Raw genomic sequence first — 18,021 nt, forward strand, 5'->3', positions numbered from 1 at the left:
AACACAAAAACTTCCTTTAAAATAAGTCTACAACTCATTGAAAGCTAGCTCTAATGGTCGCACCACAAGATATTTGGTCGCACCACGTGATATTTTCATATTCAATCAAAATTTACAGGCATACACCTAAACAAAAGTTGCTATCAAATTATGAATTTGTGAAAATAAATCAATATTTTTTGTGTTTTTGAGATCATACCACATGACATCCATATTTGGAAACTATCTACCAGCCAAAAGCAGTTATTTTAAAAAATGAGAGAGAGTTACAAACCTGCTAACTGATTCTGTGGGTCCTCTGCAAAGTTGTTTGTGATGTAACTTCCTGTCTTGGGGTGGCTTTGAAAATGAAAGCTACAAAATGGTGGTTTCTTCATGGTCGCACCACATGATATTTCATAAAACGGACATACTCGGACAAAGTTTACTTGTGTAAATAAGAGTGAAATATCATTACAAGATCACTGTAATTTCACATGAGGTTACAAAACACTTTAGAATTTATGCCAGACAGGGCAGAAAATACATTTGAATAGATTAAGATTCATTTTAAATAAATGTCCAAAACTGGATTCATGACTGGACGGTCACACCACATGATATTTTTACACTTTCAGTAGCAATACAAATGAAATGCCTAACGATTTTTGAAAAAAATGAAAGTGTTACACATAGAGGATAGTGACTAAATATATATGGTGTATTTGAGTTTTCTAGAATATATTTTTAACAAGAAAAAATGCAGTTGGACAGTATAGTTATACTTTAAAAACTGGGTTCCCATATTGAAAGCTTGGGAAATACTGTTATAGAGAACCATCTAATGCATAGGTCACTAATAGGCGGACCACGGTGCGGACCTAGAATTTGTCCTGTGTGGACCCAGAGTCGGAACTAGCATGTCATTGAGTCACAAAACCGCTGTCTCTCATTTGCTCTGAGACAGTGGCAGTGGTTAAAAGTGGGAATGAGAAACACCACTATGAAACCAAGCATAAAAATACATTTGATACATTTTTGGACTGTGGGAGGTAGTCGGAGAACCCGGAGAGAACCCACGCACACACGGGGAGAACATACAAACTCCATGCAGGAAGGCCCTTGTTCCAACCGGGGCTCAAACCCGGGTCTTCTCGCTGCAAGGCGAGAGTGCTAACCACTATCCCACTGTGTGGGCCCCATTTGATAAAAGTTACCCACTAAATTCAGTTAGGCTCCAAAAACATAAGTGATCTTAAAGCCAACTAGGTCAAAGAGGATTTTAACACGTTCATTTACGGACCAACAAATCACTAACAGATTTTGGGACAAAAGCCTGTTCAGTTGTGCACAGATTAAAAAAATCTTACGTAGATGATTTTTATATGCAGCCAAGTCTTTGTTTTTATTATTATCATTGTTATGAAAGTACAAAAAAAGTATTTGATCCATTATTTATTATTCTATATAGTCCTCCAGAGTTGCACTGAAAATAAATATTGTTAAAATGGCATTGACATGTTGCTGTGTTGTTTGTGCAAAATACCATGTCAAGCAATGTTATCGACTGGTATTGCTAACAATGGTTAGCCCAGGGTTTTGCATTTTGAACTTGTCATTTGGAACGCGATGAATTCAGACATGAAGAACAAATTGGTGTTGTATACTTATATAACATAATGCAGTTATTGCCCACCTTTTAAAGATGGCAAACTATTGTGACCCAAATCACAATATCAACCATGCATAAATGTTTTGTAACTAATGCACAGCCATATCCGTAACACCTGATGTTATTTTGAAGTCAATCACATAAATCTTAAATCAGTTTCTCAGTTTCTCCACATAAAGGGAGAAACTGGATTTTTATTTTAAAAAAAAAAAGTATTTTTTTTTCAATTGAGAGAAGCAATCAACCTTTCTCAAAGACATAAAACGTTCTGAACAATCAATTCTTTTATTTTATATGTTTTGTTCCATTCACACGTGGGAAAATTCAACAATGAAGACTTATTAGACATTCAGGCGTCTTCACTGAAACTCTTAAAACTCTCTGCTTTGTCCTCTGTGGAGTGAATGAAATCAAACTGAGGCTCTCACACACACACACACTCTCACGAGTGTGGAAGTAGGGCATTGCAGCAAAACACAAACAGTGATTATGGGGGGCCTGGAAAGAATGTCTGCTGCCTCGCTCTACCCCCTTACACAGTTCATTCATTCTTTTTTCCAAGGTCTTAGCTGAGGGGCTAAATGATGCATACAACCCATTCAGTATCCAATTTAACCTAAAAATTCTGCTCTTTTTTTTTTTTAGATTTGGTTCGGTTCAACTACTGAAGACAGCATTTGTGTGGATTTATTTTGACTAACTTTCAAATCAGACATCCTTATATTATTAATATGGCATCTGATGCAAGGATTTAAATACAGTACACAGTATGAGAGGACATTAGATAACGTCACACTCCTGCATCTGAAATATTGTTTGTGTGTTTGGATTTAGAGAGGAGGTGAACATTTAGAGAGAATGAGGAGAGGAAGGGGGTGAGTTACAGGGTTTCTTTACACATGCCTACATATTTAATGTGTTGGCCTGGTGCTAGTTGATACTGTGGCTGTGTTTTCGTCAAGGGGTCAGATGATGCATGATACAAACAAACATTCTGATTATGAATTCAATTCAATTATTCAACTGTGTTTCTCTGTCATCATGCAGGTTACAAGGATTTCTACTTTTCGTCAATAACTAGTGTAAAACTAGTGTAACTTAAACATAAAGCAGTGACATGTACATAATTAAGTGGTAATTATCTTGGAAATGTATTTTCTAATTTATTATAATGATTTTAGGTGTTAGAGAAATTATTGTAAATGAGTTGCTACATTATGCACAATCTTGCTCTTGTCTCTTTATAATTGTATTTAAGTCAAAACAGTTTGCCTTCTTCACACTCAAAGATAAAAGTACCAATGTCGAGCGAAACGGCAATGCTCGTTGCTGGGAGTGTAAGCTTTTTTGAAACACTGGGACTTTTTAATTGCTATTTTGGCATAATGATGATCAGTTGCTTGACGAGAAATGAATCGTAATTTTTTTTACAAACCTGGTTATGCTTATTGTTTAGAATAAACAAAATGTTTTGATTCATTTTTGTTTGAGGAAAAGCATTTGGGGGCTTCTGTTGCTGCACGAATATATATGAAACATTTCTCACTGTTTTCAGACAATTTTGAGAGTGTTTTATATGTGTTAGTCTCAAAAAGACATACACACACACACCTCCTCCTTCTCCTCCTCTGTGTGTTTTCATTGCAATTCATTACGTAGTTCAAAGCTGGCAGCCAGCTGTTCTCTGCTAGTTAATAGCTGCCGTCGCTGGTGGCTGCTGCTCAAAGTTCAAAGCCAAAGGCAGCTGGAGGACTGTCTGATGTTACACACACACACACACACACACACACACACACACACACACACACAACATGGTTGGAGACAAGAGGTGCAATGACCTTTGACACACAGAAACAGACCAATTCAACAACAGCAGTATGTCCTCTAACATGGGGTCAATGTTAAATTCACAAGCTATCCACTTACTGGTAAAATGTTTTAATATTAAGGCATGGATTGTGCTAAACTTCGATGTTTAAATGTTAAAAAAGTTGTATTGCTCTGTCCAAGTGGCTCTCCTGACACCACGTCCACTGACTCCTTGGGTCCTTCTGTGAGATACTGTTACCAATCTTGAAGTAAAAATAGACGGTGACACAATATTTGACAAACAGACCAGCTCAGTCCTAAAAAACTCGATGAGGCAAATTGACTGACAAGACTGCAATGGAAATGTTATGTAACCTTTGAAAGATTTTCTTTTATTTAATCAAAGATCTATTAAAAAAGGGAACAACAGCATAGGTTTATGTATGGACCATGGGGAAAGATTATCACTTGTCAGGCTTAACTGCAAGATCAGATACATCTTCTTTTCCTTTCATCTGCTCCCTTCAGGGGTCGCCACAGCGAATCAACCTCCACCATCTCACCCTGTTCTCTGTATCCCCCTCTCTCACACCAACTAAGTTCATGTCCTCTTTCACTACATCCATAGACCTTCTCTTTGGTCTTCCTCTAGACCTCCTGCCTGGCAGTTCCAACCCCAGCATCCTTCTACCAATATACTCACTATCCCTCCTCTGTACATGAACAAACCATCTCATTCTGGCCTCTCTGACCTTACCTCCAAAACATCTAACATGTGCTGTTCCTCTGATTGACTCATTCCTGATCCTATCCATCTTCGTCACTCCCAAAGAGAACCTCAACATCTTCATCTCTGCTACCTCCAGCTCTGCTTCCTGTCTTTTCCTTAGTGCCACTGTCTCTAGACCATACAGCATCGCTGGTCTCACCACTGTCTTGTATATTATTATTAGCCAAGATCAGATACATAAACTGATAATTTTTTTTTGCACGTGCAGTGACTCTCAAGTGAGCGGAAGACAGCAGTTAAAGTGTGTGAGCAGGAGTTGAGGTACAGTAACTATGGCTCCTGTGCGTCACAAAGCACTGTTTTTAGACATGCCTAAAAAAAGGTGAAACGTATGGAAGCCCATTTCCGCCAGAAAAGGAAAAAGAGGTAAAACTTATCCTAGATTATAAAATATCCTCAAAGTAAGTCGAAATTATGAGATAAAAAGTCGAAATTATGAGATAAAAAGTCGAAATTATGAGATAAAAAGTCATAATTATGAGGTTACTTTGGTTACATCGGATGTTAGACATAATCGTTAAAGATTTTAGTCTGTCGTTTAAAAGACTTAACGATCCGATGTAACTAAAGTCACCTGTTATAGTCACCTCCTTTAAGATTGCACATTGTGAGTGTGGTTAGGCCAGCAAGGTGATGGATGAGGGGGCCATTACAAACATTGCCGTTGAGGCGCATGCACATTTTTTATCTCATAGTTATAAGTTTTTGTCTCATAATTTTGACTTTTCATCTCATAATTCATAATTCTTAAGAAATGCTGAATTTGCTTTACAGGATCTTTAAGAGAAAGTTGAGTTAGGAATCTAATGACTCCAAAGCCAAATCATGATAGGTCAGAGTTGAAAACCAGAAGGCTTCTAGGCTCCAAATCTTGTTTCTCACCTACAGATTGTGCAATATTCTCATGCAGAATCTGATTTATGGAAAAAAGAGACGTTACAGCTCATGATGACCAGCAACAGGGATGATCACAGGTAACCGATTCACTTGATGAATGATTCATCAAGTGAATCAAGTGACACACAACAAGCTTTGGACAATTTTCAGCACTCACCAACTCTCCACACTCCAAAACATGTACTTGTAATTTTCCTTCCTCTCTTTTCCACCATTAGAAGAAGACAAAAAAGTCAAAGGAGAAGATATAATTGTGGGCCAAACATTTCAGACTTTATTAACTGCCACTTCTTAAACAACTCAATCACTGAAAAAGTGATATAGATCACTTTTTCAGATCACTTGATATAGCACAGATTTTTTTACGCTTGACAAAGAGGTTTTGAGTATATATTTGATAACAGAGGACGCTAGTTAGAAAACTCCTGACACAGACTGGTGCCGCAGGTCACTCATGAGTAATGACCAGGTCACTCACAATTAAGTGCAAGATGGTGGGTATTAAGAGGAGCAGCTATGCAAAAGTAAAAAATTTGAGAAAATTTAGAGGAGCTGATATATAATTTTTTTGTACATATTTTTAGTTTGTCCATTTATGCGTGACAGAGGGGAGAGCTCTTAAGTCTCACGTATGCAGCTGTTTTAAATTAGCAACCTAACAACCAATCAGAAAATAGTATGTCTTGTTGTCGGGTAAAGACTGAAAATAAGTTTCCGTTGCACAAATGTGCACGATAGTGTTTGTTCAAAAGAACTAATCTTTTGGGTGAATGAACTGAATTAAATCACTTACTGAAACGATGCGTTCGCCTCACAGTTTAGCTGAGCTCTGCTACAACTCGAGTGAGACAGTATCCAGCGGCAGCAGGCAGAGCAGAAGTGATTCATTCACTCACTGCAGACACTGAACGAATCAGTCAGCCACTCACTCACTCACTCACTCACTCAGTGAGGGAATCTCCATGTGTCCCCAGCACTAAGAGCTAATGTAGTCAGCGCAAGATGTTTACACTTAACAAAGCGAGAACATAAAGACACACAGCCGAGAGTGAAGAGAACACAGTGGAAGAGAGTGTGGAGAAGACAGTAGATAAGAAAGTAAAAATAAATTGGAACCCCCACCTATAGGTGCATTTTTAAAAGTGAATGGACGCAAGGCACATCGAGCCGACCGGACGAGTTACTCGGTGAAAAGCAGAGGAGGAGGACTGATCATCTACTCCAACAACAGGTGGTGTACCAACGCTACAGTTACAGAAACACACTGTTCCCCTGATTTGGAGTACTTAACACTCAGATGCCGTCCCTTCTATCTGGCCCGAGAGCACACGGTTGTTATGATTATGGCCGTATATACACACCACAGAGTGCTAATGCTAACGCAGCTAGCTGCGCTCAACAGACAACAGTCTGCCCACCCGGATGGTATCTTCATTATAGCTGGAGACTTAAACCATGTGGATTTAAGAACTGTGCTCCTTAAGTTTTACCAGCATGTTACATGTGCAACGAGAGGTCGTAATGTGCTGGATAAGGTTTATAGCAACATCAAGGCCGCATTCAAAGTCTCCCCACCACCCACATCTTGGACAATCGGATCATCTGTCCCTGTTTCTCACCCCATCATACAGACCTCTAATCCAAAGAACAATGTCTGAGGTGAGATCCATACGGTTTTGGTCCGGAAATACCATCCCACAGCTCCAGGACTGCTTCAACACCACCAACCGGGACATTTTTGCCCAGGACAACCTCACAGACTTCTCATCCACGGTTCCGTTTTACATTAAAACATGCACGGATAATGTCACAGAGGAGAAGCTCATCAGACATTATCCAAATAAAAAACAGTGGATGAACTGTGAGGTGAAACAGCTGCTGAGGGACAGGGACTCTGCGTTCAGGTCTGGTAACAAGGAGCTGTACAGTTCATGTAGAGCCAACCTGAGAAGGGGCATTAAGCGGGCGAAAGCAGCGTACGCCAGGAAAATCGAGGGGCACTTCGCAGAGGGGAACCCCCGACATGTTTGGCAGGGCATCCGGGACCTCATAAACATGAACAGCTCCAGTGCTCCCACCACTAGCACCAGCACTGAACTTCCAGAGAAGCTGAATCAGTTTTTCGCAAGGTTCGAGGTCAGTGAGGAGGATGCCCCCACGCTGCTGCACGCTGACTTCAGGACAGGGAAGGAGGTTCTTGCTCCTCTTCTCATAGGGGGAGACCTGGTGGAGAGGGTCAGTGACTTCAGGTTTCTGGGAACGTACATTTCTCAGGACCTCACATGGAGGACTAACATCAATGCCCTTGTGAAAAAGGCACAGCAGCGCCTGTACTTTTTGAGGTCACTGAGAAACGTGTCCCGGGACCTGCTGCTGTCCTTCTACAGGTGCTCTGTGGAGAGCATCCTCACGCACAACATCTTGGTGTGGTTCAGGAGCAGCTCTCAGGCTGACAAGAAGGCTCTGGAAAGAGTCAGAAAGTCAGCACAGGGCACCATAGGAGTGCAGCTGTCCTCTCTGTCTGCGCAGAGCCACCAGCATCACCTGTGACAGCTCACACCCTGGGCACAGCCTGTTCTCACTGTTGCCCTCAGGAAGGAAGTACAGGTCCATCCAGGCCCGTACCTCTAGGTTTGCAAACACCTTTTATCCAAGTGCAATAAGAGTGCTTAACACTAAGTAACTCTTCCAATATGTGCAATATTCTTACACTTCTTATCCGTGCAATATACACACCCCACATACATCCACTCTGCTGTACAATGAACAGTGTACTGTATCATATACTGCACATTTCCCTTACTGGCTCTCACTGTAAATACTTTGAATACTTTAATTTTGTCGAAGGTGTTGGTGCACTGTTTTGTTGTTTCTTCTTCTACTCTTATCTCTTCACTTGCACTACTAGAGCTCTCCTTTAATCTCGTTGTACACTGTATAATGACAATATAGGTGATTCTGATTCTGATGTAGATCATAACTGCTACAATTCCAGTGCTGTGAGGCTGTCACAGATATCTGATCCTAACTGGTCGCTAACTGTTGTAGTTGAAGGTTGAAGTTGAGGAGGTCAAAATTAAAAGGTCAGCACTCCTCAGCAGAGACTCATCACACTTTTCAAAGCTTCTTCAACATGCTGAAATAAACTGAAGCACATACCCCTACTAAAAAAATACAACTTTTTAAATGGATTTTAGCTTTGATTCAGGACATTTAATGCATTATTCATTTTGGAATGCATTCGGCTGCAAACAATTATGTGATAAAAGCAATAAACATATTTCAGTTTATATCCTCTGAGCCATACAGCAATGTGAGATGTACCCGTGAGCTGTCTGTGTTAACACAAGCAAAAAAAGAATGAAAATGTAGGTACTTGTATATCGTTGCTGTATTGACACTTTCAGCCTCAGGAGGATAAAGTGATTAGGTTCATCCCACCCATTTAAACTGATTTAAATGAGTCACACTCAAAGGTTGGTATTGCACACCCTCCTGAAAGAAGCAAACACAGAATACAACAGAAGATCTCTATAAATTTGTATCCACACTGTTGTTCACAGGTTTGACGGTCGTGCAACCCCCCTCAACAAAATAGTTAAAACCAATTAACAGAACTTAGTGTTAAGATAATGGGGAGGAGATGTTGACATTCAAATGCTAAAAGGGCTTTGTCCTAATGTTGCCTGCAGCTGACAGGAGAAAACACACTCTACAAATGTGATTAGCATGCGGTCACCGTGCACTGTCAGAGTGGACTGGACTTTCGTGAACAAACAGGCAGGACGTCCGGAACAGTTCACTTTAGATTGGATTACATAACTGATTGAGACAAATGTCTAACCCAAAATTAAAGTAGGTCACAAAGCCATGTCATGTTCACTCACTTGAACCATTAATTTAGTAGCTTACCAGTCTTTAGAAATGATTTTAACTCAATTAAAGTGATTAGTTAGTGACTCTGAGTTTCGTTTGTCATGTAAGGAACTATGGGTGCGTTGGTCTTATGGTGTGGTCAGGTGCACTGTTTTTGCATGGCTGTCTTAACTCAGCAGAAAGCTCTTTATCAAGATGGTTAGATGGTGGAAGCACAGGTTGATGACATAATCCCATTTTAGACTCAACACTCCAACAACTCCACCCTATTAACCTACTATGTTTACATGTTATAACACCTTTGCGCTGCAGGATGTGAAGAACAAAGTGGACAACAAATAAAATGATCTAACTAGACTGAATCACATAATGTGCACAAAACACACACTGGAGAGCATCAGCAGGGTTCACATAGTTTTGACTGTGAATGATTAACACACACACACACACGCACAGAGAGAGAGAGAGAGAGAGAGAGAGACTGTACCTGTCATCATCTTCAGCTGCAACCATAGCCTAGTGATATCATGGCAAAGTTGAGACACTCGATTTACAGCCATTGTGTCTTGGGTTCAAGTGTATACACACACACACACACACATTTACAACACAACACACTCACAAACAGCCACATATTCTGTCAGAGCACATCTCGATGCAAGTTCAGCCAGTCCATTCTGTCACAGTGAGGGACTTCAACTACTTAGTCAAGCTGTCACTGTGCTCAGAGCACAGCACAGCAAACAGCCCCCACCAACCCCATTCAGGAGGTGGAGTTTCAACGTTCCTCCTCCAGTTTCACATTTCACTGCTTTCACAGACGAAACATGGAGTTCCCTTGAACTGAAACAACCAAACAATTCCCACTGCCACCTTCTCATGACCACATTAAGAGAGATCAACTAATTGATGATATAATCTTATTTTCCACAATACATTCCTATGTTTTGTATTTTTTAGAAATATTAAATATTCTAATATAATATGGCTAACTAACAATAATTTTTCGTTATTGGTTACTCTTTTTAATTTACTCTTTTTTAATTTAATTTTTTTAAATTATTTAAGTAACTAAATTGGATACTTTGTAATTCCTTTTCAATTAAAAAACAAAAAAACGTAATTGTGCTACAATTGGAATGGTGTTACAATCCAAAAATGAAACACAAATCCAAATTGCTCAATCCGTGTATCATTCGTTCTTTTCATATTGAATTGAGATTCCAAAATCGGAAAATAAAAAAACGGTTTGTTTCTTTATTTGTTTATGACTCTGATACCTAAAAACAAATAATGGGTCATTTCTTCTACTTTCGATTTATTGCTCGGATCAAAAATACGAAATTAAATAACGGGCCACGGAAATATTTTGATTTTGATATTTAATTTGTCCGATTTGTGTGAACCGGAAGTTATTGTCTTCTTTGTGTGTTGCACTTGGAAGTTTAACTTTAGCCTTCAAAACTATACTCTCCCCCGCGGCTATAAATAGTATAATTTTGTTGTCTATAAAAAGTACACCTCTGCATAACATTGATTGCTTATTAACATTAAAGAAAACAAAATATAGATCAACTTACAACAAAGAATAACTTTATGAACATTGTTTTTGGTCTGTCACAGAAAAGATTTAAAGTGCATCATTTTGGCTGAAATAATAATAAAAAATCCTTCAAATGAAATGAATCTATAAATCATTCAAACAATAAACATTTTTTGACCAACTAAGTTGAACCATTTGATTCTGAAAAATACAATAAAATATAATAAATGAATGCATTTTAACTGATCAGCAACATTAACTCAGGAGCACAATATATAAAATGAATAAAACAATTTGTTTCAAAAATCAAAATGAGAAGGTCAGCATTAATGGCTAGAATGAGCACGTTTTGCACTGCACAGCTTTTCAAAGTGAGGTTTGAAGCATGATACTGCAACTCTCAGCTCCTACTCAATGTTTAGCTTGGACCTGTACAATTGTCTTCAGTGCAGCAACAGCAGAGAAGCCAATTTTACAAAGATAAGATGTGGCAAAAGGAAGAAGAATGCACATAGCCCTCTGCCCTAAGAGTGGATACTGCCTCTTTACATCCAGCCAGAATTCACTCAGTGTCTGTGATGTGAACCTCAGGCCCCATTCTTCATAGTAAGGGGGCATTACAAGGTGCACGGCGAGAGTATCGGCGTGGAGGACTCATCTACCAGCAGTGTGCCAGTAACACACAACCCTACCTGCTTCTCCTTCCACCGCCCACCCAGCACTGCTGCAGGTTCTGCTGTAAGGGCTTTTGCAAATCCAAGAGCTACCCTGGCAAAAACATTCCAAAAGTGACCAAATAAAACTTTCACCATCACACCAATGTTAAGAGTATGTTAGAAGATTACAGCTGTGTTCAAGGCAATGATCTGCTTGTTATTCTAGCCATAACTAATAAGGGGTTGTGTGTTACTGTTACTGTAATAATGGATGTGTTTTGACTAAGTTCTCACTGTGAGGCATGTGCAAGCATCCCTCCTGTCGCCCCCCCAAAACCTGTGCTATAGTTTGCACACTGGCTCGACGGGTAAGGAGGATGTGGTGGGAGGTTGCGTCAAAATCTGCAGTTAAGTCAAGGAGGATGGGTGTGGTCAGTAACCCAGAGTCAGCTGCCATCAGAAGATTATTGTGATTTTTACCAGGGCTGTTTCTGTGCTGTGACGTAGACAAAGCCAGACTGAAATTGTTCATGGAGGTTATTGTCAGTGAGATAATTGTGGACCTGGAGAGCAACTATTTTTTCTCGAATTCTGGACAGTAATGGGAGGTTAGAGATTGGCCTGAAGTTATTTAGATTATTAGGGTCTGAGCCAGACTTTTTGTGTACTGTTGTAATAATTGCAGTTTAAAGGGATGGTGGAACAGAAACTGTCGTGAGGGAGGAGTGATTAATGTCAGTAATGAGAGGGGAGAGACAAGAGAGGCATAGTTTATTAATGATAGAGGATATTTCACTGATGGATGGGAGATTGAAACTGGTTAATGAAGATGAAGAAGGTGGAGAAAGCGGGCAATATTTATAATCTGCTCTTTTGCATGGAGGAGGTAGTTGCAGGTGGATTTGTATTATTATTTTAGGTCAAATTAAGGTGAAAAAAAATCTATTGCATAGGGTAATAGAGTACATATGAGGAGGAAAGGTGTCAGGGAGCTATAAAATATTGTTTAGTGTGAGTGCAAGTATTCCTTACACAGACTGGATGAGAGTGGCATAGTAAGTATTTTTATTACTAGAAATGGCGGTTTTATATTGCAGTATGTGATTATGGAAAATGTCTTCCTGAATAGCGAGTCCAGTTTTCCTTGAGGGACGCTCTAGATGGCAGGCTTCAGATTTGAGCTGATGTAGTTCAGGTGTGTACCAGGGGGCAGAGTGAGTGAAGGTGACAGTTCAGCTTTTAAATGGTGCCAGTGAGTCCAGGAGGTTAGTCTAAAATTGTAATGGGGAGGTAATTAATTGCTGATGTTCTTCTATAGGCCATATTAGTTTTGTATAGTGGTAAATTAACATCAAATGAAACAAGTTTATGATCAGAAATGGGAATATCAAACGATGTACAACTAAAAGTGGTTACACCAGTGCAGCAGATAAGATATATGCCCTTTGGAGTGTGAGACGATCCACGTATTGTTGCAGTCCAAAACTGCAACAATACGCAACATCCGTCGACAACAGGGAATCAATAACACACTGACTGCAGCTAGCACCAGGTAGATTAGACACAGATTGCACCAGGTAAACTTCGGGCAGGTTTCCAGTGGTGAACATGTAAGACGACTGCTCAAAAGACGTTGAATTTTCAACTAAAACCAGACATATACATTTGGGTGAAGCGCCCGCAGATTGGGTTAGTCAACTGTTAATATGGCTGAGAGGGCAGTGCGTCTAAAACTCAATGAAAAGCAGTTCAGCAGAGAAGCAGTTTATCTTATGTCCGATTTAACAGATAGAGCACTTTGGCTGTGGGACAGGAAAAAGCAGCAGGTCTATAAATAATGGTTCATTTCCTGTCTCTCTGAGTTATCCTTCAGGGCTGCAACAGTGCCAAGCTTTACCCACCAATCACTGCTTTACAGTTCAGCTCTGAGCACTCACATTTTAGACTGAGTGCTTGCACCGATATGTATGAGCAGTATGGTTGGGTATCGAAACGCGGTGCCAATAGGGCACGGTAGTAACAAGACCGAATAAGAACGAACATTTCGGTGCCTGACTTTTTTTTTATTCCGGTGTCAACTTGCTCGCCGCTTCCCGGGGCCGGAGACATGTGTACTTGATGCGCCTTCTTCCGCCGGCCCCTCCGTCACCGGGGGCCGGTGGAAGATGGTGAACTATGCCTGGGCAGGGCGAAGCCAGAGGAAACTTTTTACATGTGGTGGGGACAAATAATGGAAATAATATGTAAGTAAGTAAAGAAAAAATGACACATTATAGTTTCATTTCATTAATAAAAACTACATTTGTAACAGTTGCTTTGTCCACTTTCTAATTATTAATGTGTGTGGAAAAAAACGTACTTTTGTGTAAACAAGGCAATCAGAGATGGCAGACCTCACCCCATTCACGCAACTAGTGGCCACTAGTTCAGACAGACACATAGAGTCACTAAAAACAATACATCACTCCCACTCCGTTAGATGAAGTAATAAACTGCACTGACTCCTTCTTCTTCTCATGTTCATATTACATCCCCAAACCCCTCGACTTACATATTTTAAAGCCATTTCAAAATGACTGTATTAAAATGCTTGTAACATAATTTTAATTTAGATTTTTATTATCCTACAAGATGGTTTAACACATTAAGGTGACCACAATGACAGCTAGTCCTCAATGAAAAAAAACATCCTAATGAAGCCCTAAAACATCAGTGTGTCTAATAAAGTTTGACTTGTAGTTCTCCAGTAATGTGTGTGTGTGTTATTTATTAAATAATCATGGTGGGCTGCCATGGCCAAAAATCCCAGGGGGGACGCGGACCATTTTTTCGTCCCAGTCCAGCCACGGGGGATACTAATATGAGTTGATATAGCAAAAAAATCAAACCAACAACAACCTGTCAAACGTGTCAAAGCATTACTAGAACAGATTGTACTATAAATACACACATCGTATCTAAATTCAGTCCAAAACCCCACAGGAAGAGACACCTCATCTTAAACTCATCAAACGCTGCTCACATCTCACATGCAGTTATATCTGTGTGTGTGTGAGTGAGAGTGATCAGTGGTGTAAAAATATACACACAACTCTCCTTCTTTCTCTGGAACACACACAGGTGCCTTACCCTAACATAACCTTAACCTGACCACAACTCAAATTTAAACAGGGTTTTGGTCTCCATGTGGACTACTGGTCCTGACATGGTCAGTGTTTATGTAAGAAGACGTGACAAATACAAGTGTACACACATGCACACACAGTTCCTCAGTAATTATTCCACATTTTATTGAACCGCCTTGAGTAAATAAGGATGTAGCAATATACTGTATTGCTCTTTCCTTATCATATTGTCCTGTAAAGGGCCACAGCAAACATTTATCAGGCAGAAATAATGTCACTGTGTTGTTCTTTGCACCTTTACAGCAGGAAATTCACCGCTGCACGTTACTCAGACTCATCACAAACTCCAAGAAAAAACCTTTTAAGACAATATTTTTCAATCAAATGTAAGCATAATAAGATAATACATACTGTACCTCACTGAGAACATTAATTCCTAGGTCAATAAAAGCAACAATTATGATTTGTGATTAGATTAATTAAATTTATTTGTGATTCAAGTCATCAATTTGGCCATGTACAGTTGTAGTCAATGTTTACTTCTTCCTGAGATGAGACATGACAGCAAAGAAGTTTGGTTAAAAGAAACATGAATTGTTTATGTTTGTCGAAGTAATTCCCTGTCCATGTGGTCTATGCAGCTGTAAGTAGTTCTTTTAACTTAATGAGAAGCAATTATTTAAGTTTAGCCTTAAAATTAACCTCAACATCAGCCCTTCCACACACGTCAACAAGGCACACACTCAAAACTCACTATGTAGCTGCTGACAGCACAGGGTGTATCTGTAGAAGCTCCTCATCTCCTCTAGTGAGATGGAGACAAACTTCTCTCTCCAACATCTCTGTTCTCCGGTGTGTTTCCCCATCCTGTTCCTTTCCTCTTTCACCCTCAATGTCTTCATCTTCACAGGCAGAGAGAAGCATTCTGCCTGCCTCATCTCACTCTCCTTGTTTGTTTCAGAATGTTCTTTGATTATCTCTCTCCGGTGCGTGCATGCACCATACACAAACAAAATAACACACACACACCTCTTTTAAAGTTTCAGGTGATTATACCACACCTCTCAACAGTCCCTCCCTCATGGTGTGGAAATATGTCACACATATTTACAAAACCTCCCACACATGCCAAATATTTAATTTAACACCAACATTTAATATGCATCAGATAAAACACATGACAATTTAATTTCAGGTGCAGATTTAAAAATTCTTTCACAATAATAACAAAAAAGCCTTTGGAGATGATACTTTTAAATACATCTAAAATCATGCAGTCTACCTCATTCACATCTGCGTGACTGTAGCTTTCAGCCAGGAGATGTCATCAGGTCGCGTCCAACTTTCAAGGGGCAAATCGACCCTGAACCAGTTGGCGGGACGGCAGTGGTGGCCAGTCACTGCCCATCCCCTCCTGGCCCCCAGCTCAACTCCTCCCTCCTATTCCAAAGCCAGCAAAACACTCTTTCTGCTGCCTCCACCAACCTACGGACAGCTGCCTTCCTCTCCCTTCCTGCTATTCCTAGGGCTCCTTTCTCTCTCTCTCTCTCTCTTCACCATCTCTCCCTAACAGCTCCAGTCATCGATCATCATGTTTGATCTTTAATCAATCCCTTACCTGTCACTTCAATCCATGTCAGCAGATTGTTTCTTCTAGTTTTTTTATTTCTAAACAACCTTTGACCTACAGCTGCATATCAAAGTAGGATTTCAATAAGGCTTTATTACACCAGATAACTTGTAGTGCGACCTTCATACTGTGTTTTGTCCTGGTATGACGAGAGTAAGGTAAGTTTGCTTTGTATTCTAACTGACCTGTTATGAGCCAGTTTACTTCATGTAGCTAACAACTGCACCACCTTGTGGCTAAACATCACACTGAACTTAATTATAGGTTCTCATTTTCAAATGATTATTAATACTATTATTGGAATTTTGAAGCCGTGTTGGTCTTGACTGTGGGTGATGGGGACCTCTGCTGGTGACGTTAGATGCTCTTTATTAAAGGCGACATAGACCGGAAGCTCCAATTAATGCTGCTTTTGTGTGTGTATCTGCGTCATTACCCCGTTTATGAAACCCTAAAGTTTCAGAACTAAACAGTTCAGCCACTGCAGAGAAAATAGGGTTTTATTGTTTTCCTGGGCTCTGCAAAGCGAAAAGGCACTTCCGTTTGCTCATGGTGTCATCAGGAAACTTCACCACTCCTCTCACCACCGTAGCTCCTCCTGGTGCGGGCACATCCGGTTGCGTACATTCAACCGCAGAAGAAGAAGAACTACTCTCGTTGTAGCTGCTGAGCATATCGTGCCAGAGGGGGAGCTGCATATCTGAGAGCTGACATGCTAATTAAGTCACTTCCAGGTACCAATCACAGGACATTGGGAAAGCTCTTGTTGGCTGGCCAATCACAACACAGTCCACGTTCTGGGGGTGTGATTTCAGTCTGACGAGAGTGTCAGTGAGGAGATATTTTGATCGTCTCGTTTGCAGCGACTAGGAGGTTTTTAACCATGAAAACAAGTTAATATATGTAGACCTCCATAACTAACATATGTGTGCGATACGAGCATCTGATGTCCCCTTTAAGGCAGGGTAAAAGTTCTCTGCAATATGCATTCACACACTCAAAGAATAATTATAGACATAATCTACATCTCCTTCTCCCAAACAACCAGCTGTTTCACTTAAGTTTCACTTAACAAAAATAAATGTACTTCATGTACTTGGTAGGACGTCGTAAACAGCCTGGACTAAAAACCTGATGCGATAGAATTCTGCTTTACCAGGTGACCTTTCGTTGCAGAGCATTCTCCCATTTACACCATGCTCCTTGTTGCCCCATTCCCACCATCCTGCTAGCTCGTTCTTCCTCCACGCCTGCCTGCACTTCCTCCTGAACGAGATGTTGTCGTTCTTTTCCCTGGCCTTGTCCACCCTGGTTGCCGGGTAGTATCCAATTCTTTTACATTACATTACTTGTCATTTAGCAGACACTTTTATCCAAAGCGACTTACAAGGGAATTGAGTACAACCTGCCAGGGGTGGAGTTGAACTTGCGACTATGAAGTCTTTTGCCCACAGGGTACCGGTCTTAACAACTGAGCTACCCGATACCAATTCTTGCACGCCCTGTGGCTATGGACCCCACCAGTCCTTCTGTCTCAACCGTGACTCAGCCACCTCCAGAGCTTTGTCTGCACTCCATTTCCTGCCTGTTTGCACCTGGGTGCCAGCCGATGCCACCTTTGGATCCCTAGATTCCCTGTACTGCAGGACTTCCTGTGTTCTAGACACCATGAACTCTTCGGCAAGGCCGCTGAAAGGGAGCTGCAGGATATTACTGGTGTCATACAGGGCGGAGCTGCTCAGACTGCACGGTAGACCAAGCCATCTACGCAGGTAGTTGCTGATGTTTCTCTCCATGGCCTGGACTGTTGTTATGAGTACTGTGTACACAAGTTGCTCCTGAAGGCTGTGCCGGCAGTGTGTGAGTGGGTATGCAAGATGAGTAATGAAAATGTGCTGCACATACAGTAGATGCACTGTGTGAGTGAATGGGTGTGAATGGGTGAATGGCAAAACTGTAGAGTACAGCAAGACTCAAGACTAGAAAAGTTATAAATACTAACCATTTACCATAATGCCCTATGAATTTGCATAGTCCGCATATA

At 40.5% G+C, this 18,021-nt stretch overlaps 1 protein-coding gene across 3 annotated transcripts in view; it reads right to left on the reverse strand.

The window, feature by feature from the left end:
- mcf2la (mcf.2 cell line derived transforming sequence-like a) overlaps nucleotides 1-15,221 on the reverse strand; it is a 60,073-nt gene extending 44,852 nt beyond the window's left edge. For 2 of the 3 annotated variants that reach the window (XM_044019241.1, XM_044019239.1), the window contains exon 1: nucleotides 15,102-15,221. In XM_044019241.1, coding sequence (XP_043875176.1) covers nucleotides 15,102-15,213 — 112 coding nt within the window. In that variant the 5' untranslated portion in view covers nucleotides 15,214-15,221. Of the gene's footprint in view, nucleotides 1-9,510; nucleotides 9,709-15,101 lie in introns of those variants that run through there. The other variant, XM_044019240.1, reaches the window with a different exon arrangement.
- Nucleotides 15,222-18,021: the final 2,800 nt, after the last annotated feature.

The sequence above is a fragment of the Solea senegalensis genome, linkage group LG2, assembly GCF_019176455.1.
Source record: "Solea senegalensis isolate Sse05_10M linkage group LG2, IFAPA_SoseM_1, whole genome shotgun sequence".
NCBI classification, from domain to species: domain Eukaryota; kingdom Metazoa; phylum Chordata; class Actinopteri; order Pleuronectiformes; family Soleidae; genus Solea; species Solea senegalensis.